At 37.0% G+C, this 25,196-nt stretch overlaps 1 protein-coding gene across 4 annotated transcripts in view; it reads right to left on the reverse strand.

Annotated features, from left to right (window-relative positions):
* PPP2R5E (protein phosphatase 2 regulatory subunit B'epsilon) overlaps positions 1–25,196 on the reverse strand; it is a 130,318-nt gene that overhangs the window by 11,303 nt on the left and 93,819 nt on the right. For all 4 annotated transcript variants that reach the window (XR_005653130.1, XM_039864568.1, XM_039864573.1 and 1 more), the window contains 7 exons: positions 24,619–24,711; positions 9,116–9,246; positions 8,936–8,995; positions 7,841–7,949; positions 6,353–6,406; positions 6,210–6,260; positions 4,376–4,495 (listed from right to left, as the gene is read on the reverse strand). Coding sequence is in view for 3 of the 4 variants with exons in the window: in XM_039864568.1 (XP_039720502.1) it covers positions 4,376–4,495; positions 6,210–6,260; positions 6,353–6,406; positions 7,841–7,949; positions 8,936–8,995; positions 9,116–9,246; positions 24,619–24,711 (618 nt within the window). In the remaining variant the exon portion in view is untranslated. The remainder of the gene's footprint in view (positions 1–4,375; positions 4,496–6,209; positions 6,261–6,352; positions 6,407–7,840; positions 7,950–8,935; positions 8,996–9,115; positions 9,247–24,618; positions 24,712–25,196) is intronic.

A 25,196-nucleotide genomic window follows, 5' to 3' on the forward strand; every position in this document is an offset into this window, starting at 1 on the left:
TTAAAATCTTTTAGAAAGTTCCAAAGTGGTTCATCGATTTGGGGAAGGAAAAGAAATTTCCCTACCTACTTCCACTCTCCTTTATTACTGCCAATTTCGTCTGATTCCACATTTTCCCTGTATAGCTCCCAAGCCCAGACACCTTTACCCTACTTCTATATGCCACACTTTTTTCCCATCTCTTTAACCCTCTTCCTGGCTCACCTCTTTCATCCATACAGTTCAGATCAACCGCAGGGCCCAGCACACGGCTGGCATTCGGTCAACAGCTGCTGAGAAAAACTCAGCTGTCCATCTCTGCAGAGCAGTAACCTTTGCTAAGCACCTCCTACGGCAGGCCCTGCGCTTGCACTGCAGGTAGAATGTTCCATCCTCACCATCGCCCGAGGAGTAGGTACTACTGTGCTTATTATACAGGTGCGGACACTGGGGTTCAGAGAGATTGGTAACCTGGCCAGGGCCACATTGCTAGTAAATGTTTTCAAAGCTAGGACTTGAGTCTAGTGCCCAGATTCTTTCCAGAGTTCATTTCTGTCTCCCTTCCTTTGAACTGGGTAAGCCAGGAGAAAGTCACTCATTTTCTGGACTCAGGGAAACTGGCTGTACATATGCTTGCTTGCTATCTATCTCAGATCCCTTTTCTCTGACTACCACACTATCAACTGACTCTATGAATTCAAAGAAACACCTCAAAAAAAAATCTAAAAAAATCTAAAAAGTAATCTAAAATAACAGTAATCAAAATAAGCCAAAATCTCAAAAAAAATAGTCTAAAATCTCTAAAAAGGAGTTATGTGGGTACGGGAGGAAAAGAGTGGCAGCTTTCATTTATACAGATTAAGAAATTATGTTTTAATTTAATAAATTAAATTTAAACTTAATTTTAATAAAATGGTACAAGATGTACCCACCAATAGCCTCTGAGAAATTAGAACCTTTCCATTTACATTATTCAACTTGGTTCAAAAAATATCCTGGGACTCATGAGGCACTAGACCCTGAGAGTACAAAGAAAACAATCATTATCAAATGTTTACTACATGCAGGCACTGTACTCACTGTTTCACACACATATTATTTAAAACTGACAAAGTAAGTGCCATTATTTCTATTTTGCAAATGAGGACACTGAAGCTCAAGGTCACATTGCTAGCAAGTGGCAGATTCCAAAGTTCTTGCTCTTATCCTCTTTACTCCGTTATCCCTACAAAGCTCATATGCAGGTGGGGACGGGAGGACTCTCCAAGCCCATCCCATGTAAACTGTGATGAATGCCATATCAGATACAGAAATAAAGTGCCAAAGGAAAGGACAGAAAAAACCACTTAGATGACTTGGGGAAGAGGAGGACTGGCAGGGTTATAACACGGGAGATAGTATCTGCACGGGGCTTTGAAGGACGAAAGAAGGAAAGAGCATATCAGGCTGGGAGAATTATAGGAAGGGAGATACAGAGGCACCAACATGGACAATATGTCTAAAAACCATGATGCGTATGGTGTGGCTGAGATGGTCAGAAAAGGAGGCAAGGAAAGGGAAAAAGGAGAGAGGAAGGAAGATGAGGCTGCTCTAAAACTCAAAAGTGAAAGGAGAAATTTTTAACCCATTTCCCGTTTGCCCCAAGAATACTCGCCGGCAGTGCTTGTAGCTAAAGCGTTTGCCCCGAGATAGCTCGCAGATTACAGTCCTAACCTTATCCCCAAAGTTTGCCACAAAATATCTTGCTTTTATTATTATTTTCGCATCGCTCTAGTATAGTGATAATCTCTGGAAACAAATGACATCATTCTATTTACAGCATTCTGTTTTTAGTAGTGGTATTTCCATTTACAAAATATAGTAATTCTAGCTCTGAAAATGTCAAATCCTAGAAAACGTAGCATTCCTATGCATGATGTTAAATGAATGCTGGCAGCGAGCTGCATTTTTTTTTTCTGAACAGGAAAAGGGTTAAAAAGACCACAAGAGGATGCTGATAAAGAAGGAGGGATCTAGGCTTTTCCTACATCCAATTATGAGTCTAAAATTTTCCTGCCACTTAACACTAACAAGTATCCCGAACTCAACGTATCTACTTGTCAATATGTAAATCACAGAAAGTCAGTATCCAGTAAATCCTCGTAAAGAGGAAAGGCAGCATTTATGCTAAGAAAAAATTAGCATGTCTGACCACTAGAACAGAACTACTACTTTCCTGGGACCCACCGTCTTCCCATGCACATGGTGGCAGTGTCTCTAGCTGGGAGCCTTCTAAGCCTAATGCCACATCTGGGGCAAGTAGTGACAGGCATCTGGCTACACAGAGTAGCACTGGACAAATGTTTGCAGGATGAACCAATGAACACTTAACAAATGAATAAAAAAGAACCTCTTTACTCTGTTTTGTTCTCAGTTTTACTTCTGTCAAAGAATTTAAAAAGTTTTTTCCTTTCTGCTATGGTGTCATTCCCTCATTCTCTGCCAATTCATATGAGCCCTGATCCCCAGTGTGAGAGTGTGTCTGGAGATAGAAGGTAATTAAGGTTAAGTGAGGTCGTATGGGTGGGGTCCTAATGTGATAGTCTTGGTGACCTTATAAGGAGAAGAAGAAAGAGATCACTTCTCTCTCCACATGCACACACCAAAAAAAGGCCATGTGAGGACACAGTGAGATGGTGGCCATCTGCAAGACAGAAAGAAAGCCCTCACCAGAAGCAGACCAGGCCAGCACTCTGATCACAGACTTCCAGCCCACAGAACTATGAGAAATAAACTTCTGTTGTTTAAGCCACGCAGTTTGTGGTGTTTTGTTATGGAATCTGCTATGGTCTAAATATCTGTCACCCCAAAACTCATATGTTGAGATCCTAACCCCCAGAGATGATGGTACTAGTAGCTGAGATCTTTGGAGGGTACTTAGGTCATAAGAGTAGAGACTTCGTGAATGGGATCAGTGCCTTCCAACAGGTGAGGACACAAAAAGAAGTCTGTGACCCAGAAGAGAGCCCTCACCTAACCACGCTGGCACACTGACGTCAAACTTCTAGCCTCCGGAATAATAAATTTCTGTTGTTTATGAGCCACCCAATCTGTGGTATTTTGTTTGTTAGAATAGCTCAACTAAGACAGCTCCAGCTGACCAAGACGCTTTGTCTCCTTTCTGGGCTTCTCAGCATTATTCAAGCCTCCCTCTGACACTGTGGAAGAGATTCCTGCTTCATGCCCTCCATCATACCAAACGTCCTCATGAAAACTGAAATATAAGGGAAACAATCCAGATGTCTGAGCACCACAGGTCATGTGTAATATGTAAAACATCTACACAGTATCCTGCAGTTTTTTCTTTTATCTAGATATGTGGCATATCATCTGATTGTAATGGTTCACATAACGGTTTCTGCTTTTTTTATTTTTGGCTTTGTGGTACAATCACAAGGTTGTCATAAGATCACTGACTTGACATACTAAGATGTCTTTAGACAACAGTCAGTGTCCCTAACTCTGCAAGATAATGACAGAGCAGGAGAAAAGTCCACTATGTTAGCAGTGAGGTTCTGTGCTGCCAACTACAGTCTGAACAATCTCTTCAAATCAGCAAGCAGTCTATAAAGCGTAAATTTTCTAGTCTGTGATTTGGACCTTTGGTGAGATAACAAAGGATAAAACCTAATGTGTTTTCACCCAGATCACCCTCCTCCCTCCTGCATGGGTTCCTCAGTGCTGCTGCAAGGGCCCCAAATGAGAAAAGGGTTGCCCAGGCTCACCTTCCCTGTTTCTCCCAAAGTGGCCACAAGGAGGCAGAGCAGTGCCATGGGATGGTCCCGGGCTTTCTCCAAGAAACTGTATCTACTGATTCTACTCCCTATTAACTTGGGACCTTGAGCAAATTATTCTCATTTTTTTTTTCCATCTAGAAGATGGGGGGGCAGGGGAGACCTCACAGGAGAATTTGACGTTTAGATATAATGAATGTAAAACATCTAACACAGTATGGAATATTAGTTTTCTCTTTAGCTTTATTTAGCATTCTCTTTTACACACACTAAAGGAACCCTACCAGCCTACCTCTTATTCAGCTACTTTACTTGAGACATGTTATTTTACCACTTTGAGCTTCAGTGTTCACATCTGTAAAAATCATAATGCCCTCCTTGCAGGGTGGTCATGAGAATGAAAGTTACTGAGCAGAAAGCACCATCACAGTGGCTGTCATGTAGGAGGTGCTCAAGATAAAGGTGGTTATTGTTAAAATTATTGTTACATGTGAGAAAATAGCAAGTAAATAACAACAGACAGCTAGCTAGTATCCATTATATTTTTTTCAATACAAATAAAATTTTAACAAAATAATAATGTTGCATAGGCCACTCTGGCTCATGCCCTCTTTAGTACTAACCTGAAAATGGGGGCTAGATACACACTTGGCAATTTGTTTAAACAAAGGTTCTTGAATTTTAACAAACTGTGAAGGTTCAATCACATCCAATATCTCTTCCAGCTCCCCAAGGAACATGACCTGTAAGTATATGCAAAACACAAAATGTCAGGCACCTCTTTAAAAAAAAATACGTAGGAACAATGAAGATTAATGAGAGTTTGCACTGTTTTACGAAAAATTTACACATAAAACCAAACATGAGCAAATCAGGTATTAACTCATGTTAGGTGTTCATTTCACAAGGAACTTGCCAGAGTGTATTTATTGAGAGCAAGTTCCCTACAGCATTGAAAATACGATTCTATTTACTTTGGCGAAAACACTCTACATGGTCCATCTACTTCACAGTCCCTGTGGAACGGGACTGTCCTGTGGGGCTCTCCTCTCTGTTGCTACCAACCCAGCTATCGCCTCCTCTTGTCCATGTTTTGTTAAATAATGGGGGAGTGGACCTCCCGCACGGATGTCCATACTGGCACAAGCAGATGTTTCCCAAATATTTATAACCCTTGCTATGTGCTATGCTACTCTAGGATATGCTAGTTAACAGAACACAGAGTTGGAGAGACGCAAAGGAGAAAATTCACCCCACATAGGTACCACTTTAAACCCTTAGCACACACTGACCCAGTCTCCACACCTCCATACACACACGCATGTGTACACAACTGCTCACTATAAAGTGCAAATTAATCTTGTGGCCTCAGCACCAAGAAACAGCTTTAGATCACAAAATGGAGCCAAATCAATAGCACCGTCAATTGTTTTAAATATAATAGAAAACCGACAGAGAAATAAAAACCAGTTACCTATTTGGGCATGAAAAAATAATTACCTTAGGAAAAAATTAAGTATGTAATTAAAATATATAAAAATGACAATGTTTTCATATCTTAAGATGCATCTGGGTAGCAATGAACAGTTTAATTTTACCTAATAGGTATTAAGAAGTTAGATTTTCTGAAACTGTATAAAGTAGGGTTTTGGAGAACTGAAACTGATTTGAGAAGGAGAGTGTTTGTTAAAACAAAATATGGTAGACCCTTGCCATTTGTCAAGATACATAAAATCTCCCCAAATTCTTCCAAGATGTAAAATAGCTGACCTTTTTTTCTGAGCCATTCTGTGCATGGTTTCTAACCTTTCAGAAGACTGGGTACAGATCTGGTACCCAGCTAGGCTCACCTCCAAGCTAAGAGAGTCACTCCCCTACCTCATATGGCACATGCACCATTAGGTGTGAGCAAAAGTAGAAATGATTGTCGGTCAGAGGTTTCCAGGGCCACTTGTGAGTAGCTGCAACTAAAGGTCTGTTATATATTTCATGATTGTACATAGTAAGATCCCATCTATACTATACTTTAAATTGGGTATTAGGACAGGTTGCTCTACCATCTATCTATACTGCAGCAAAACCTCCATACTATGAAGGTGGTCACTAGGAGGTGACATTGAGAGAGCTAGACAGTTAGACACATGACAGGGGCCTCACTTGGCCTTCCATGGGGCTGAGCAGCACTGTGATAAAAGTTCCAGGGTTCACAAATCGGGGAGGTGAGTTTTGGCTTAACGATCTATATTTAGTATGCCTGGGTAGGCTACTTAATTTCTCTAGGCATCAATTTCATAAGTAGTAACATGAGAATATTTACAGTCCTTCCTTACAGTGCTACAATGAGGATTAGATGAGATAATGCATTTTATACATGCTCATTAGCAGTTTGGTGCCTGACACTCAGCCAAGTATTTAGTAGGCTATTAGCCTATTAGCACACTGACATTAAGTACTTACCTCTTTTTGACTACATGTTTTGGGCCAAAATTTCATTAACCCCCTAATAACCTAAAACGAAAAGGAGAAAAACAAATAACAGTTAATTTTTCATATATACTGAAAAGTGACCCATAATTTGAGATTATGGGAAAAATGCTTACTGGTTCTGTAAGTGAAGGGTCTTTCTCCAGAAACTGTACTATGCAATATGCCAGCTAGAAAAACAAGAAACGAAAGACAAAATTGGAAATTCTATATTCTAAGGGTTCAAAAAATATATTATTAAAACTTCCTAAAAAGTTTCCAGACTCTGGTTTTAGTAACTTCATATTCAATTCATTTTAAAAATAAAAAACGTATAAAGCAAAACAAAAAGCTACTTTTTCCTGTCAAAGACTGACATTAATAAGGCTCCAAGGGAATTTTTTTTTAAAAGAATATTAGGACATGAAGTAGCCAGCTAATGAAAAGCAGAGGTGAAATATCATATTCAGTATATTCTGAAAGTATCTCATCTACATAGAGTTTGAGCTACATCTCATGGACTTCCTTTCTCTCTTTGCTAACGTCAACAGTACTGGGTTTTACTGTGGTTCCAGAAGAGTCTTATATGAGAAGTAGGCTCCTACTAAAAACTTTGCTGACTCCTTGAAATGGCAGAAGCTAATGAAAGCAGTTTCAAGAAGAGATAAAAGGTTATACCTGCCACAATTAGAACCTGAAGAAATATGAGTTTAACATCTGATGCTAACTCATCTAGGTAAGAATTCTTTTAAATGAACATGAAATATAATATCTTATTTCAAAAACTAGAGGCAAGATTTGTAAAAGAGCTTGTAAAGATTCTTGGACAAGAAATCTACTCTTGCGAAACAACATTTTGACGGGTGTTCTAAATTAGAAGCATATGGACTAGTTTTTCTTCGAAACACAGAATTTCACATTTAAAGAGGAACACTGCTCAGAAAAATGTGTTACATTTTTATGCAAACTCAAAACGTTCTCATTGGGGTAAGGGGGAGTTAGGTTGGAAATACTAAAATTAAAACACCACTAGATCACTTATCTACCCTCTAGTGACATGCTTACCATGCCAGGCAATGTTAGCACAGAAATAAATGTGGGAACAAGACAGGGTATGCTTTCTAAAGTAATGGAGGCTAAAAATAAAAAGATGTGAAAATATACTGATTGATTTGTTTACCTGTGCAAGTATTTATTCATATTAGAAAGTGAGAAGAAAAAAAAAAGGTGAATGAACTAGAAGGGGCAAAGGGCAACTGACAGACTAATGCAAAATGCAGATGAGACCAAATATTCAGGAACATTCGAAAATGATCACACATGTCCAAAGATGTAAATCTGAAAAGCCCACATACATATTATTATAAGCAACATGTTCAATATATAATTCTGTGAACTGAGCAGCTCATCTAAGTTCTTTGAAAAATGAGATGACTAAATAAAGCCTCCTTCCACTTGAAAAATATTTCCATGAGTCTCTTATGCAAAGGAAAAAGAATACACATTTTAGTTTTCTTTGGGGAGTATTTTAAACTTTAACGAGTCTTTTTAAAAAATAATATTAATATCGAAGAAACATTAAGTTTACAAACTTTGCTTACACAAGTAGTTGTACAAAATTCTACCTGGGCATGGAAGAGTGATAAGCTCCTGACAGTGTGCAAAGGGATCAACACTTTCACCAGAAATTGTTTGTGTTCTGCCTTAAGAGGTAAAGCGAAGCCATTGATAATACTAGGAAAAAGAAAAGAGACATGAATTAGCAAGGTTACCACAAGCTAAACTGAGACAAACTGTTCTTATGAAATCAGGTTAACCCTTAATCAGTTTGTGATTGGTCCAGAACAACCGTAAACCCATCCCAGTGGCATTGAGGATTTCTTAGTTACTTCAAAGAATACATTTAAGTAGGAGGGAAATTTAAGAAAAGAAAATTTGCCTCTGATTATCTAGCATAGGCCCCTGTGCTCTTAAACGTAGTTGAATGGTCCCCAAATTTTTGGTATCAACAACTCTATTTTCCCTTCCCTCTTTTCCTTCTGTAAGTAATTGCCTGCCTTGCTCACTTATGACCCTCTTCATTTCCAGACACCATTCTCTGACATCTGTTCAGACAAGAATACTCATGGATATAGAGCGTAGCCTAGAGAAGTCACAGAGAAAACCATGTGACTCCACCTTCCTTTTCTCCTCATATTAGAAGGAAAGACTAAGTAATCAGATTGTCCAGTTACATTATCCTCCCATATGTGTAGAAACCTACGCAACAGCTGTCTCTTTCCAATTCATTCCACTATGCCAGGCAGCAGCTGTTCAAGAACTACACCTGGGTACACGATTCCTTTGAAAATGGCAATCTTCCCAATTTATTATAAACTTGCTTTCAAAAGATACAGCAAAGGACAGGTAGCCTAGAAACTAACAAGAATAAGATGTTTTGGAGTAAATGGTCTGACTGCAATTAGATGTACTGTCTCTGTAATAAGGAATAAATTGTTAGCTCCTTTAGTCATCACAGAATTAGCAATGCATAACTGTGGAACAAAGAGAACAAGAAATCGTGTCTTCAAGTGTCAGTTGGGAAACATGCTAAAGCACCAATGAGAGTATCCGATATACACACAGCAAGAGATCTAGGTCAGTATTTCCCAGCACCACCTGAACCGAATTATCAGAATGATATTCACCTGAGATTAGCAATTTGATGAAAATGTGCTTACCTTCCTAATATTTCCAGCAGTTCAGCTACGCCATTGAAGTGTTCTGTTTCATAAACAAACCTTTAAAAAAGAAAGAAAAATAATAAAGTCAGTACACTACGTTCAAATATTTGAGGTTTACATAATACTTCTATAAAACTACCAACTTTGTTTCTCCTCCTCCCCCCTCCCTCCACTTACCTTAGAAAAATATTGTTAATCTGTTTTCGGATAAATGCTCTAAGACCAAGAAACTTGCCATAAATTCTGTGTAAGACTGTTTTTAAGTAGTCCCGTTCCCGAGGGTCTTCACTGTCAAATAGCTCCAAAAGCTGTTGTAAATAAGAGACAGGATAGCTATTCAAAAATGGTTTCAGGAAAGAATAAGATGCCACTCCTTATTTGAAATCCCTTTCTTCTGTCCTTCCTCAAAAGTTTATTGAGTAACTATTATGTGCCAGGCATAGTGCTAGTCTTTGGGAATACAGTGATAAATAACTCAGACAAGGGACTCATACTTCCATGAAGAGATAACAATAATAACAACAACAACAACAATAATAATAAGTAACACATATACAACACTTAGTATGATCATCAGGCAATTTTCTAAGCGATCTACTTATATTAATACTCCCTATGAGGTAATTTTATCCCCATTTTACAGATGAGGGAATTGAGATGTTAAGTAACTTGCCCATGGTCTCAAAGCTAATTGGTAGAGCTGGGATTTAAATCCCAGCAGCCGAGGCCTTAGGGTCCATTACCACAACCACTACACTACATAATTAAGCTGCCTCCTGAGCTTATGTTTCAGATGTATAGTTAAGACTTCAGCTCTACCAGAGCATATAGGTAAATGAAACAACCTAAATCAAAGCAAACGTCAAAAGTCCCCAATGATACTGGCGATGTCTCTTTCTACACCTTGGTTCTTGTCACATGGTGTGCTCACTTTGAACAGTCATGATTTCTGTATGTATGTTATACATAAATAACATTTTTAAAGTTCCCAACTATTTGTAATCTAAAGTCAATAAATGAATTCTGGTAAGATTATATTTTATCAGGACTGAAAACATGTGTCAACACAAAAACTTGTACGTTAATGTTCACAGCAGCATTATCCATAATAGCTTAAAAATGCAAACAACCCAAATGTCCATCGACTGATGCACAGATAAGCAAAATGTACTACAATGACATATTATTCAGCCATAAAAAGAGAAGTACTGATATATGTTACCACATGGATGAACCCTTTAAAGATCATGTTAAGTGAAAGAAGCCAAATACAAAAAGCCACATATTCTATGAAATTAATAAACTGTAAAAAATGTATAAATATTCCATTTATATAAAATACAGAAAACAGGTAAATCCATAGAGACATAAAGCAGAATGAGGACAGACTACTAACAAGCATGGCATTTTTTGGAAGATGATAAAAATGTTTTGTAATCATATGGTAGTGATGGTTACATGACTATGAATATACTAAAAATCACTGAATTTTAAATTTTATGAATTTTATGGTACATGAATTATATCTTAATAAAACTACTTTTTTTCTAAATGACAGTGGGCAGGTTCCTCTGGCTGAAGAACAGACTTGGAGACTGGTTTAAATTTTACTGAGTTCTTCATACATTCATTGTCATGGCAATAAAGCAAATTCATAGTTCTAATGTTGACTTTATAACAAGACATTTCAAGAATATATAGACAGCATACAAATTAACACAGACTACCCTAATTACCAGAAAAAAAACGATCAACACACAAAAGTATGATTTCAGGTGATTAAGATATGAGGCTGAGACTGACAGCAGAATATTAATTCAGTGGGCAGTAAATCAAGTAAATTAACTACTTTTGTTTTGTGCTTTTCTTTGAATGAAAGGCAGAGTTGTAGACCCCCAAAAATAGCCCTTTAAATAATGGCAGGGAGCACAAATTGAAAATAGTATTAAAAAATGGGCAGTGAGACAAACACAATTTTTGGCTATACAATATCATTCTTCCATCCATCCATTCAAAAAATAAATATTTCAAATAAATATGTATGCCTATTAAGAGCCAGCCACTGGGCAAGGTATCGGGGATACAATCTGCTTTCAGAAAGCCTAGTCTAATGAGGAATGGTAGTAAATAAACAGTGTGATAGACGGTTCAGGATGCTATATAAATACATAGCAGACATTATCAACTGTTTTGGAGAAGGCTTCTAGAAAAAGGGACACCCAGGCTGACCTATGAAGAAATTAGGAGTTACAGGTAGTGAAAGTGTTCATGGCTGATTCAATGTCATATATCTTGATAAGCAACCTATCTGAAAAAGATGATATTGTTAAAATACCTGCCATTTCCCTGCCAACCTGGCCATGTTATCAATCAATCTTTGCACATGACAGGGACTATCCTCATTGGTGGGTGTGTGTGCACAACTGTGTACGTGCACGCGCGCGCGAGCACACACACACACACGTGAACAAATCTAGAGCCCACAGCAAAAGCAACGAGCAAATCAACTATACATTTCCACAGGAAACATTCTAAGAAAGACATGTGTCCCCTACAGGCAAAAAGAGACCCCATGACTCAGTATCTCTTCTCTATTACATGTACATAATGACATATGATCTCTAAATTCCTTGTTAATGGAAATAATTAACCTTATGAGTTCTATTGTTTTATTTCGTTTCTATTTTTAAGTGTTGGAAAAGAGTTTAATGAGTAATTTGCAACCAACATAAAAGGTCTAAAAGTGCACTGTTAGCAAAACTTGAATTAATTATGCTTATGTATTGTTAATCTTAAGAGTTTAATAAAAACATAATAATTAAACAAAAAATTATTTAAATGTTTTCATTAGGCCCTTAAAGAAAATGCATTACCAGTCACCTAACATGAGTCATTTACAGAGTCACAAGCATTATATATATCATGTTCTATGAGAAAGATGAATCGCAATATATAAATTACTTTTCTGCTATTCTATAGAACACACACTTTATGATTTTATGATGTATGAGACAAAGGAAAAACTACAATAATGCATAGGCCAAAAAAGAGGATAGTAGAATGAGCTGTGATTTCCAAATCAAAATATGTGTGTGCTTAGTCATATATATACTCCAAACACTCCCCACACACACAAAAGGCAGTTAAAAATATAATCCAGCATCCATAAATGCCTAGGTGGACTGTGCCCCTACAATATAACATGCAACTGGTTCTCCAAAAAGGAAGCTGGAGAGTTTCCAAGGTGATTACAAAGATAGACCTGTCAACATGCTGACTCCTAGTTAACAAAACTAGCCTTCCTGAAGCTAATGAACAGGGATGAACTGTGTAGTGATTTAACCAAAGAACTCTCCTTCGAACCTCATAATAAACCAACAGTCAAAAGAGAAGGCAGTTAGACACGGGGGTTTGAACCTCTATCCTCTTGAACTCTCCCTGAAATGAGAGTAAAAGAATAAAAATGAAAGAAACTGTGGGGCAGAGAGGATTGGAAAGCAGATTATACAAGTTTGCACACTTTTCAAAGATGGAAAGTGGAAGGCAAGGGGTAACTATCTTCAGTTTCCTCTTTTTTTCCACTCTGCTAAATAATTTTCCATTCTGCCAGCAGGGAGAGAAGCCAACAAGAGCAAGCCAATTCGCACCAGAGAACCCTTAAAAGGCTTAAAAACTGATGGCAAGGGTGTGAGGAGCTAAAAACAGGAGGACTAGTTAAAAGTTTGTAGGAGTAACAAGACCTCCCAGATCCCTGTCCCATGCAGTGTACTGAAGATTTACAATCAACATCTGGAGAGGATAAATGACCAAGTCTCTAGTCTTGAGGACATCATACACAGCCAAGCGAAGCACTTACTGAAAATAATGTAGTTAAGACTCTGCATGCTGAGTGAGACCTTTGCCAGTCCCCCTTCTTGACTAAACTCCCATTCTGAACGAGGCAGATGAGAAGGCCCATTTTTAGGAAAACTGACAGCCTCAGGAAGAAGCACTTATATATACATATACTAATACCCAAAGGAAGGGCAAGATCTTTGCCCAGTACATTACGTGTAGTGCGCTACGTGTCTCCTACTCACGCACACATGCACTCACACAGTCTCTAAGAGGCTTTCTGATGACTAACACGTAACTAGGATTATGAAGTCAAAGATCACCAAACACCCTAACATAAAAGACAGACCAAAACAACCACACAAAGAACTCAGGAAATAGCCACAATGCAAGGAGTAGGAAAAACAAACAAACGATCCTATAATGGACTCAAATAAATAAATATTTTGGATATCTGAAACAAAAACAGCATGCTATTACAGATGAATGTTCAGAAAATAAAAAAGAACTTTTGAAAATTCAAAATGTAACAGAAATAAAAATTTCAGAAGGATTGGAACATTAAAATGGGAAAATGTACCCCAAACTTATAACCAGAAGACAAAGTTAATATACTAAAGATTAAAAAAAAAAAAGAAAAACAACCGATAATCAATCCGGAAGGTCCAACACATGACTAATAGTTATGCCAAACAGGCACAGAGACAGAAAAACAGAGAAAATGAAGAAAGACATCTGAGGAAGAACTCACTCCAATTTTCTAGGAAAAATAAGGACATAAACTTCTATATACATAAGGGCCATTATATCCTCTACACAATAAATGAACAAAAACCCACACGAAAACACATCACTTTAAAATTTCTGAACACGGGACAAAGAGATCTCAAAAGCTTACAGAGAAAATAAGTCACTATAAATAATAAGGAGTTTGGCTGGCATAGGCCTTCTCAGCACCAATACTGGAAGCTAAAAGACAGTGGAGCAATTCCTTAGAACTTCTGAGGCAGCATAAGTTCTGACCTAAAAACCTACACATATCCAAAATGTCAATCAAGAATACAGGTAGAAAAACAATGTTTTCAGAGAAACAGGTATCATAAAACTCTGTGATACTGTGATTAATAAGGAATATGTTTAGTCTTCATCCACTGTTCCTGACACGCAGCTCCTAAAACCCTTGGAGTTTCTTTCCTAAGTGATAAGAGAGATACGGGTGTCTTTTGTTATGATAATGAGGTAGTTCTCAGAGGGTATCTAATGATGGGGGCAGGTTGCTGGGAGAATCAACCATGTGATGAGAGGGTTGGAACTTCTAGTTCCACCTACCTGACCTCCAGGGAGGGGAGAGGGGCTGGAGGTTGAATCGATCACCAATGGCCAATGATTTAATCAAACACATCTATGTGATGAAGCCTCCAAAAAAGCTGAAAGGACTGGGTTCAGAGAGCTTCCGGGTTGATGAACACTCGGTTGGGGGAGAGTAGTGTGATCTGAGAAGCATGGACGCTCCATGCCCTTTCCCCTTCCTTTGCCCTACTAGTAAGTAAATGTTTCCCTGAGATCTGTGAGCTGCTCTAGCAAATTCATCAAACCCAAGGAGGGGATCACTGGAACCACCAATCTGTAGCCAGTCGGGTCAGAAACACAGGTGATTAACCTGGGCTTAGAGCTGTTGTCTGAAGTGTGGGTGGTGGGGTTGGGAGGGTCGAAATAGGGGGACAGTCTGATGGGACTGAGCTCTTAACCTGTGAAATCTGACACTATCTTCAGAATTGAGTTGAACTGTAGGACACTCAAGTGGCATCAGAGAATTGCTTGTTGGTATGGCCCTGCCCTCGCCGCCCGCCCCCCACACTCAGAGGAAATGATCCATAACCCCTTTAAATTTACCTCCCATTCATGCTCTTTCTGGAAGCAACCACCAAAATGAAAGAGAAGAAACTAAGCAAATAAAGACAGTCCAAAAGAGCAAGCAGCAAAGAAAAATGTCAAACAGCCTAGAAGAAGCAACCAATGCCAACTAGAGCAGAATGACCCGGGCTCTAGGAAGGAGGCCCACAAAAAAAGAAAGAAAAGAAAGAAAAAAGAAAATGGAACTGACAGACTAGCTGATGTGTGGCCCATTCGGAGAAGGGTTATATGGTGCTCTCGGCATCAATGGATGAACTAGTGACCAACACACAGGAAAGCAAGCAAGTAAAAAATAAGGCAACTATTATTAATTTCAGAGGTTTAAGCAAGGAAAAAAGCCTTACAAGAAATGCAATTATAGCATAATATTTGCCTTGGCTGTGAACGACATGTACACAGCCTTACTAACGCAAACACTACAATTTGATTTAAATTTTGTAGCATAACTTTATTGGAAAGATGTAGAAATATATAAAGGGAAATATATAATGGTTTATAGTAGAAATAGATAAAATCTAAAATGAAAAATCAAGAAATAACAGTATAAGGATGCTATTTTAGAAATATGGAGATAAATAGGAAAAACGGCTAGAAGACTTGAATGTGTTTACCTCTAGGGAATGAGACTGGATTGGGGAAGAATAAGGCAGGAGGGATTGCTATTTTTCAGTATAAACCATATAAAATTGTATTTGAATTTTTAAAACTGTTATTACTATGCTAATTTAAACTTTTTAAAAATTAAAAGCAAAAGGCTTGAAACAAAAAACCCGATTGCCTTCTAGTACAATAAAGAAGCAACAGCCTTATTCCATGTAAAGACAGATTTTAAAGAGCATCAGAAATCCTCAAATAATCAATGAATTAGTATTCTAAATATTTTCCTCCAAATTTTGTTTTCATCCAAACTAAAATCAGACCTCCATATTTCCAGCTTTGTTTTTAACCTAGCTAGTCTTGAAAAATCATACCTTCCTAATACCCTCGCCTTGAACTAGTAATGCACATGGAGAAACAGCCTGGAACCAAGAACAAGAGCCAATAGAAGCGTGACTCCAATGAATCAAAACAATTCAAGGGGACCACTATATAAAGTGAGCCAACCTACGGGCAACCAATGAGAAAGCACAGTGGGGACAAAGGATCAGAAGGTTGTACATTAAAAGCTTCTAGCAATCTGACTTCAAGACCTCTATGGAAATTCAGTATAAAAATTTCAAAAGTGTAAGTCATACAGATATGAAAAACTCTACCAAGTCACATGCTTTTATTTTTTCTAATTTCAGGCATTCTGACAAACTAGAGAAGTCCATTCTTTTCTCCCTCAAGTATTCATTTTATCTGATTCAAGAAAACCTGTGATTTAAATCTTTAAGACAACCAATTTGGTCAGCATTTCAAGAAAGAACTGTTATGCTACATAACAATACAGTTCGTGGGATGCAGGCTACATAACTAGCAACATAATTTGCAGATCTCAACGCAAAATGAAAATGCAGTGCCTCTTGTTCAAAATTATTAATTTCAAGACAGCAACAGCAAAGTGTTAAGCCAAGCACAAGGCCCTTCTAAGCACTGGGCCCTGTGCCACTCATAGCACAGTTGCACGCCCATGAAGCTGAGTCTGGATGCAGGACTTTTAAGGTTTTTAAGTTACAGGTTGGACAGGATGGGATGAAGTGATTTACTGTTAATTGTCAATGGCTATCTGATAGAATTTCTAGTAGAAATAAATTCTTCAAAGTTTTATAGTTTTTACTGTAGACTCTGAGAGAAATATAAACATTTTGATATATTAAAGAAACCTGTTTGGAAAATAGTTCTTTGCACTGGAGCTGAGATTCAAGGCCTCATAGAATTTCAGTTTAAAACTTAAAAATTTTTAATAGGCTGGTTTGTGTCATGTCCAATGTTAGAGTTCTTAAAAACGAAAGGTCACTTTTAAAGACAGAGTGATTTGCATAATAAATAAGGTACCTTTCAGCTAAGTATAACTGCAAATGTGAAATACAAATTACTAAATAGCATTCTCCAGCAGTACATATGTTTATGGGGATACTTGAATAGTATGTCTCTTAGCAACCATCGACTGCTTTTCAGATCGGCAGAGTGGTTGAAAGCAGTCTTTAGAAATATGCTGCCAAACTCTTGCCACAATAATCCGCCCAATGGAATAATTCAAGGTTTGGCAATTCGTTTTTGGTCTAAAAGGGGGAGGGGAGGAGACATAATAAAGAAACCATTTTTCCCAACCATCCTAAAACAGATGAAAATTATCTTTATTGGGAATAGTCAAAGTTGATCCACAAGCCTAGGCAAGCCTACACACTTACAGCTTTAGAAGGCAGTTACCTAGCTGCCTAAGTCTAAAATCAACAACAATACCATAGACACAAGTGCACTATGTAATCAATTGACTATCTTTAATAAATCTGACAGCTTTCTTATGTAAAAACTTAGGTTAAGTATATAAGAAATGCTAAAGGCTATATCAATCTAGATTTAGTAAAAATTACAATGAAATTTAAGCAAGCCAGTCATAACATTCTTAAACAGCAAACTCTTCAAAGGTACAACTCTCAGGCTGTTTTGTCTGACCCATACCAAAATATGGATTTTCAGCTTATCTTGAAAAATTAGAAGATGTGGCAACACTTGGCCTACTTACTGACCAGCCAAAAGTTAACAGGAACAGACTGGCAGCTGGGTCCAAGCTCTCTACATCACCACTGTTTCATCATTCCTTTTTGTCACAGTAAGACTACTTCATTATGTACCATTTATCTGGCCTCTGAAAAGATTTGAATGTGCTATATCTGTTTCTCACATATTAAAAACTACATGCTCCTGGCACTAATAAACATTCACTTCCAACACTGATTGGAAGAAATCAGTTGGCAAATTGGAACTGAAGAGAAACCATACTTAACATCCTAAAAAAGTTCCCAACAGCCAGTGATGAACCACATAAATAAGAGTCCAAAGAGTTTTTTGATTTTTAGAATATAAGTCAGATTTCAAAAAATTCATAACATGCTAGGTAAGAAATGGTATAACAACACCTTATGACTTCACGGAGTGAGGTTATTTGAGAAAATATGGTGAAAGAAGATTCTCAAAACAAGAACTGACCCTAATAAAAATAGTAGTGACAACAACAGCATAATATTTAATGTGTCAAGAATTGTTCTATGTGTATGTATATATATAGTCCCTTATTAAATCTCCACAACATTCTTTCAACATAATTACTATTATATTATGGATATTTTGTATCTACTTTCCAGAGCAGATGAGGCATAGAGTAGTTATATAACTTGCCCAAGGTCACACACTAAAAAATGGCAGAGCCTGAATTCAAACTAGTCTATATACTTAACCACTAATCTGTACTGCTCCTGATCAGAAAGAAAAGTGGTGGGTATTATAAAAGGCTCCTGATGCAACACAAAAAGCTTTCCATCAAGCTTCAGATTTTAAAAGGACACATACAATGAACGTTAAGTATAAAAGAATGGCACAGTCATAAAAAGTCTTAGGAAGGCTAATGTATAAAATCAGCTGAGGATTATAAAAACGCAAGGCAACAAAATGAGAATATACTTATACTGAATATTTTTACTATTCTTACTGATAACATGTGCTCACTGTTTTTAAATTCAAAAAAGAAATAAAATTAGAACATAAAGATCATCACATATAATCGCATCCTATCAAACAATTAACAACAATTTCATATATCTCCTTTCAAAATTTTTAGCACATATGCAAATAATTTTTTTTCCTAAAATAAGACTCAGGCTCAAAAAAAAATCATGCTGTTCCATAATGTGCATGTTTCGCTTAAAAACAGATAAAGTGTCGCTCTATCTCATTCTTTTTTACAAACTTATAAATATTTCCCTACACAAATGTCCACAGTTTATTCAACCAAACCTCTACTGAGAAGCTTGTAAATTTTTTCCAATTTTCTAAGATTAACAATGATACATTAATATCCTTGTACATATATCTCTATGTTTATATCTATTTCTCATGAACTTACTCTGTCAAAATTTAAATTGACAGAATACTATCAGATTTCCTCTTCAGAGGATTATGTCATTTTAATGTATGTATGTATATATCTATCTATGTATCTATTTATTTGTTGGTACATTTTCTTATGAGTTTTATGGCATACTAAGAAGGGCTTTTTCAACCCAAGCCTCTATTATATTCCATTTCCTATTCCCATACCACATTTTAAAATTAATGTACTTTTATAGCATGTTTTAATATCTAGTAAGTATATTATTTTCTTTTTCAAAAATTTATTTCATGAAAATTTCATTTGAATAAAGAAACTACCAAAATTTTAATTAGACTTGTGCTAAATGTATGTTATTTGAGATTCTATGACTACCTTTATGATGGCAGGGCTTCCCATCTAGCAATATGTTACATTTCTGCATTGATTCAAGCCTTCTTTGCAAAATTTTATTATAAATTTAATATAAATTTTTAAATTTTATTTCAAAAGCTAGAGATTTAGAAAATAATATTAGAATCAAGGAAAATAAGATATTATCCTACTAACATGGGTAGAGAATATGAGAATAGTGTAAAAAGAAATTAATATTCAATGAGCAGCTACTATGCCCTATGCATGATACCAACAGACATTTTTACAAGTCGTATCATTTTATCATCATAACAAGTCTACTTGTAACTTGTAAGAGAAGCGACTATTATTGTCATTTTACAGAAGAAAACACTAAGGCTCAAAATAGTCTATAACCTGCCCAAATTTTCAGTACCTATTTAAGATTGAAGGTAGGGATCCTGTCTTTGTATCCATCATGCCAACCGAATTAAGCTTTAACAGCTCTCACTTTGGGGCTGTTTCCCTGTTTTACTTAACAGTAACTCATTTACCCTGTTATCCCCATGTCACAAACAAGGAAACTCAAGCTTGGGCAGGAAGTCACACTGCAAGTAGGAAGAAAAGCCACGGTTTGAAAGTTTCTTCTTATCCCTCAGCTCATATTCTCAGCTCCTAAAATATACTTAGAGTACACAGTAAACCAGAGTTCAAGTTCAGAGTTTACGAACTTTCTTTTCCACTATATCATGTTAAAATAGCGCAATTCTTACTTTGCTTTTTGTCTTATTGACGGGGGAGTGACAATCAGAATAGGTTGTAAAGAAGCAGCTAGCTGCTATAGAAAATAAGTTGAAATCTCATGGCTAGAATACATTAGGTGTAACAATAAAAAAGTGATACACTGAGCTCACCAAAACTCTTTTTGAGATTTTTGAGAATCCAGAGAATAAAAAATCTAATCATAGAAAAGGAATAAGGTAAATGTCAACAGACAGGGTAGAATCTAAGCAATAATAATGCCTCAAGCTCCCAAAGGCCCACCCTTTTCCAGCAGGTCTCAAGTCAGGACCAAACTTCCCAGTAAGAGAGCTCAAGAGAAATAGGTAGGGAATTGAGGTCCCACTCCTAGAAGGTGCTGGGGCCCCAGGTAAGTCATCAGCAGTAATAAAAGGGACAGGTTACCAACATAAATGGACAGGGTACTCTGGAAAATGGCAGCCAGCAGGCACCCAGGGCTTATCTCCAACATGATAGTTAATGCACTGGTTAGTCATATGATAACATTCAAGTACCACTCAGTGGTGCCACTGATTCTGCCAATACCCTGACTGTCCCTTTCATGACTGATTTAGGAACTGGGGTGAGCCTTGGTCTGAAAGTCGAGTTCATCAACAGATCCAGAAGAGGGAAGGTAAAGAAAGCAAACTGTAAAAATGAGGCAGGGGCTGAAAAGATAAAGCATAAATAGATGGACTTCACTATTTATACTATTTCTTGTCTCTGGAAGAACTCAGGGACAGATGATAAATCCATGGTTTGCCAAGAACTTAGGGCAACATTACCAGTACATAGCAGTAGCCCCCAGAGCTCACTAATACCCCATAGCAGATGAATGGCATTACTTTTTATGATAAAGTTCGAAGGTCTGTAGATGAGGAGAATGCTGTAAACACAAAATCCTGGTTTTTACCATAGCATGGTAAAAACACTCTCCTTATGAACCAAATTTAAAAATTTGGTAAGGATGATAACATTAGAGTAAATTTCTAACTGGTTCAATAGAATTCAAAGACTGCTGATTAATGAATCTGTGCTAAAATAAAGGGAAGTTGCTAAAAGCATGCCACAGGCCACTATCCTCAGTCCCCGCGAGTTTAATAATGTTAATCAATTATTTAGATGAGGCCAATAGCCAGCATATTTAAGAAGGTCACAGATGTGAGTAAGATGGAAGACGTAGTCAATAAACTGGATGACAGATTCAAGATCTAGAAATACTTCAAAAAGGCTGAGGAAAACGATATTCTATAGGAATATATGTCAGATCCTACACCTAGATAAAAGAAAGCAAACCCCAAAATGAACAAGAAAACAAGGGAAACCATGGCTTTACAACAACAGACATAAAGCTACATTAGAAGTCAGTTAAAACCACAAGTTTAATGTACATTAGTAGTGTCATGAAACAGTAAAAAGAGCTAGTAAGACTTTCCCTTTAAGAAATCTAGTCTCCAAAGGCATGCAGAACCCAACTCTAAGCTATGGTGGACTAACTAAGTTAAGGATTGTATTCTGAAGCGGGAGTCACCCCTGAAGACAAATTAACACATGTTGAAGACTAAAAAATGACAAATAAGACAGGGTTGACAGACCTAAGGACTCAGGCTAGAGCAGAGAATGTACACTGACAGTTGGTAAGCTAGATCTAGAAGGCAGATGGGCTTAGTTCATCCTGGACAGGATTTTAGAACAGAAAATTTCACATAAAAATCTAGATTTCTGATTCTCTTGCGGGGGGAAGGGGGGGGGCATCTGGCATAACTGAAGGAAGAGGGGTAGCCCAAGCTTCCTTCAGTAGGAGCTGGTGTGCCTCTGACGTCTGGCTATCAGACTCACTATAAGTGAGCCTGGAAGCATCTGAGTTGTAAGGAGTGTTCTAAAGAAAAAGAACCAAGCAGTAAACACAAAAGCTGTGTCCTAACATCTGAAAGGTTATGTCTGGGCTAGTGATATACTAAGAGACTCTTCTGGGAGAAATAAGGCCAAAGGGTACAAGGTATAGGAGGATATAACACAAAAAAGAATTTTCTAACAAAAATGGAAAAGGCTGCCTGTATATATGGCCCCTTCTCACTGAAAAAGGGTAAACTGAGGTCACCTCTTATTAAGGTTTCAAAGAAGACTGGGTAAAGAACTAGAATAGATAACCCAAAACATCCCTTCCAAGTCAACTGGGTAAAGAATTAGAATAGATAACCCAAAGAAGACTGGGTAAAGAACTAGAATAGATAACCTAAAACATCCCTTCCAAGTCGAGGTGTCTCTAATGTTCTATTCTTATGAGCTTTGTTATCATTAGTATTTGTCTACCATAGTGAACACACTGAGCTGCATGCTTTTCATGTAAAGAAAACACTGGATGCATAGTAAGGTTGCAGAATTTACTGTTTCCATGTCAACTAAATGCCAGCTTTACTGTAGAATCATTATCTGGTCCTCTCAGGTACTTTGCTTTATCATAAATATAAGAGAACCTTGTTATTGCCCTAGTGTTGAGCAGCAAGGGCTACTCTTGCCTTGAAGTCATTCCAAGTTATAGTGAGGTTCAGAATCACGAGGAGGCATCATGGCATAACAGGCCAAAAACCAGAATGGGAAATGTACTTAGGAAAACTTGATGATCTTTCTAGATCTCAGTTCATTAGTCTATTAAACGGGCATAAAACATGGCCATGTCTATTTTAGATTGTTGCACAATCAAATTAAATAATGCATGTAAAGGTGTTCTGACAACTATATAGTGCTATATAAATGCTCAGGCCTTCCAATACAAACACAGGCCTGTTATGTCTTGCTTTCATTCTGTCTGAAATGCATTTTGCCTAATTGGTGTAAGACTCTGGATCGGTCTACCAACTTACCCAATGATCCATATATCCACCTGTTTACCTACCTCTCTAGCTACATCTCAAACCTCAATTTTCTAAAGCCTCCCATGTTAAGGTATGAGATGTGACCCATCAGTGTGGTACCAATGTATGCTAAATGTGCAGTAGAGCTCAGTGATTTGCCCCGTGCAACCAGGGGGAAAGGTATGTACAGGTGCTAATGAGCTCCACAGGCAAGGCACCAGAGTTCCTTTCCAGCTCTTAGCTGACAGCTGAATCTGAGTTTAACCCCACTCAGCTATGTTCCTTGGAATGTACAAGAGCCTCTGTGCCCCTTAGCTCCCTGGAAGTAGCCTGCCTCTGACATTCTACTGGATTGATCCATACGGAACTACTATATTTTGAATGTCAAAAAAAAAAAAAAGCCAAAATATCAGCTATGGCTCAACCTAATACATCCAGAATTCTAAATTTATTCATTTAATTAGGAAGGATGAATGAGGTAACCATGAAGGTTATCAACCTTTACCCAGGTGAGGCATAGAGGAGATCAATTCCCTTGAAGTTCTCACTGAGACACTTGGCTCACTTGGAGAGAGGTATTTGTTCTTCTCTACATGGGGTGTCCCATGTATCACTTAGAAAGGAGTTATAATAGTCTATACATCAGCTGGCTCAAGTATCCATTTTTATAAATGAATATTAACATAAAGAGCAAGGAGATGTTACCTAAAAACTTAGTGCCATAAAAGTACCCAAGTCCAGGTAAAAAGGAAGATGTGATCTATAATTATAAAATGTAAAATGACAAGTTGGGAAAAATAGGTATCCTGAAAAGTGCCAAACAGATTGGTGAAAGTTAATCCCTTCAGAGAAATTTTAAAGTCTTGAGCTGTGCTATTTCCTGGCTGTAAAAGCACATTAGTACATTGACTTCGATTATTTATTAAAGGTTACTTATGCTCTGCGGCATGTCTGCTCAGTTTTAACACATCTATGCAATAGTTCCTTAAGATTCCTTATGAGGACATGTGCGTCCATATGTTCACTGCAGTATTCCTTACAATAGACAAGATATGGAGGCAACCTGGGTGTCCAACAATGGATGAATGGATAATGAAGAGGTGGTACATATACACAATGGAATATTACTCAGCCATAAAAAAAAGAATGAAGTCCTGCCATCTGCAGCAATATGGATAGACCTAGAGGGTATTGTGCTGAGTGGAGTCAGAGAAAGACAAATGTCACATGATTTCCCGTACATGTAGAATCTAGAGAATAGGAAAAATAAGCAAACAAAACAGAAACAAGTTCACAGAATCAGAGAGCTTTTTAATGTTACCAGATTCGGGATGGGGGGAATGTGAGAAGGGAGGAGGGATTAAGAGGTATAAATTAATAGTTACAAAATAGTCATGGGAATGTAGATAGTATGGAGAGTATAGGTATTGTAATAACTATGTATAGTGTCAGATGGGCACTGGATTTATTGGGGTGATCACTCTATAAGTTATAGCAATGTCTATTCACTGTGTTGCATACCTGAAACTAATATAAAGACTAATATTGTATATTAACTATAACTGAAAAAAAAGTACTACTGGCAAAAAAGAAAAATATTCCTTATGAAAATAGAAGTTTTCAAGCTACATAAAGATTCGTATGACTAGGGTTATACAAATAAAATTCCTCTGTAATTAAATTTTAGGGAAAAAAACTGCAGAGATTTAGGCATTAGCATTCTGTGTTGTTTAAAATATAATTAATTTCTAGCCCAATAAATTATAGAGGTACGTATTACTTTTAATGGGCATTAATGGAAACATATTTATGTATATATATTTGTTTACAAGGTGATATAACCGTCACTGCTAGATGTGCAAACATCAAGAGAAAATGAGATAAAGTGTTATCGACTGAATAACAAATACATGCAACCACAAGAATTTGCTTACCTGTAATACAAATTTCTGATCTATGTATTTTTTGGCAATGCTGGGTTGGAATTCTTGGCTTTCCAAAAATCGTATGAAAAATTCATATACAAGCTGCAACAAACAGATTACAGATAATTTAAAATTATAATTCACTGAGAAGAATAACAAAAATCATGAAAAGCCTGTAACACTAAAACTGACAGGTCTTAAATGTTGCATCACTATGTTTTATGCCTGAAACTAATATATTATATGTCAACTATAACTTAAAATAAATATGTAAAAGAAAACATAGCAAGTCTTATAAAACTAGGTTTTAATATAAATCGACTAGCTATGCTAGCCTTTCACTGTGGCTTATGATTGCCATTATGTTTTTTTCCTTAACTTTTTAAATAAAAATTAAAAAATACAACCAAATAAATAAAAATCCCCCATAATCTCACCAGAGACAACCACTGTTAACATTTTAATGTATAAACCTCCCAATTTTCCTCTGTAATTCTACAACACACCAATGTACTATAAATATATTTTACATAATTTTGTAAATTACTTTTACCATCTAAACAATATATTATGAATGAGTAATGTTA

Source organism: Pteropus medius, unplaced genomic scaffold, assembly GCF_902729225.1.
Source record: "Pteropus medius unplaced genomic scaffold, Ma_sr-lr_union100, whole genome shotgun sequence".
Taxonomy (NCBI): domain Eukaryota; kingdom Metazoa; phylum Chordata; class Mammalia; order Chiroptera; family Pteropodidae; genus Pteropus; species Pteropus medius.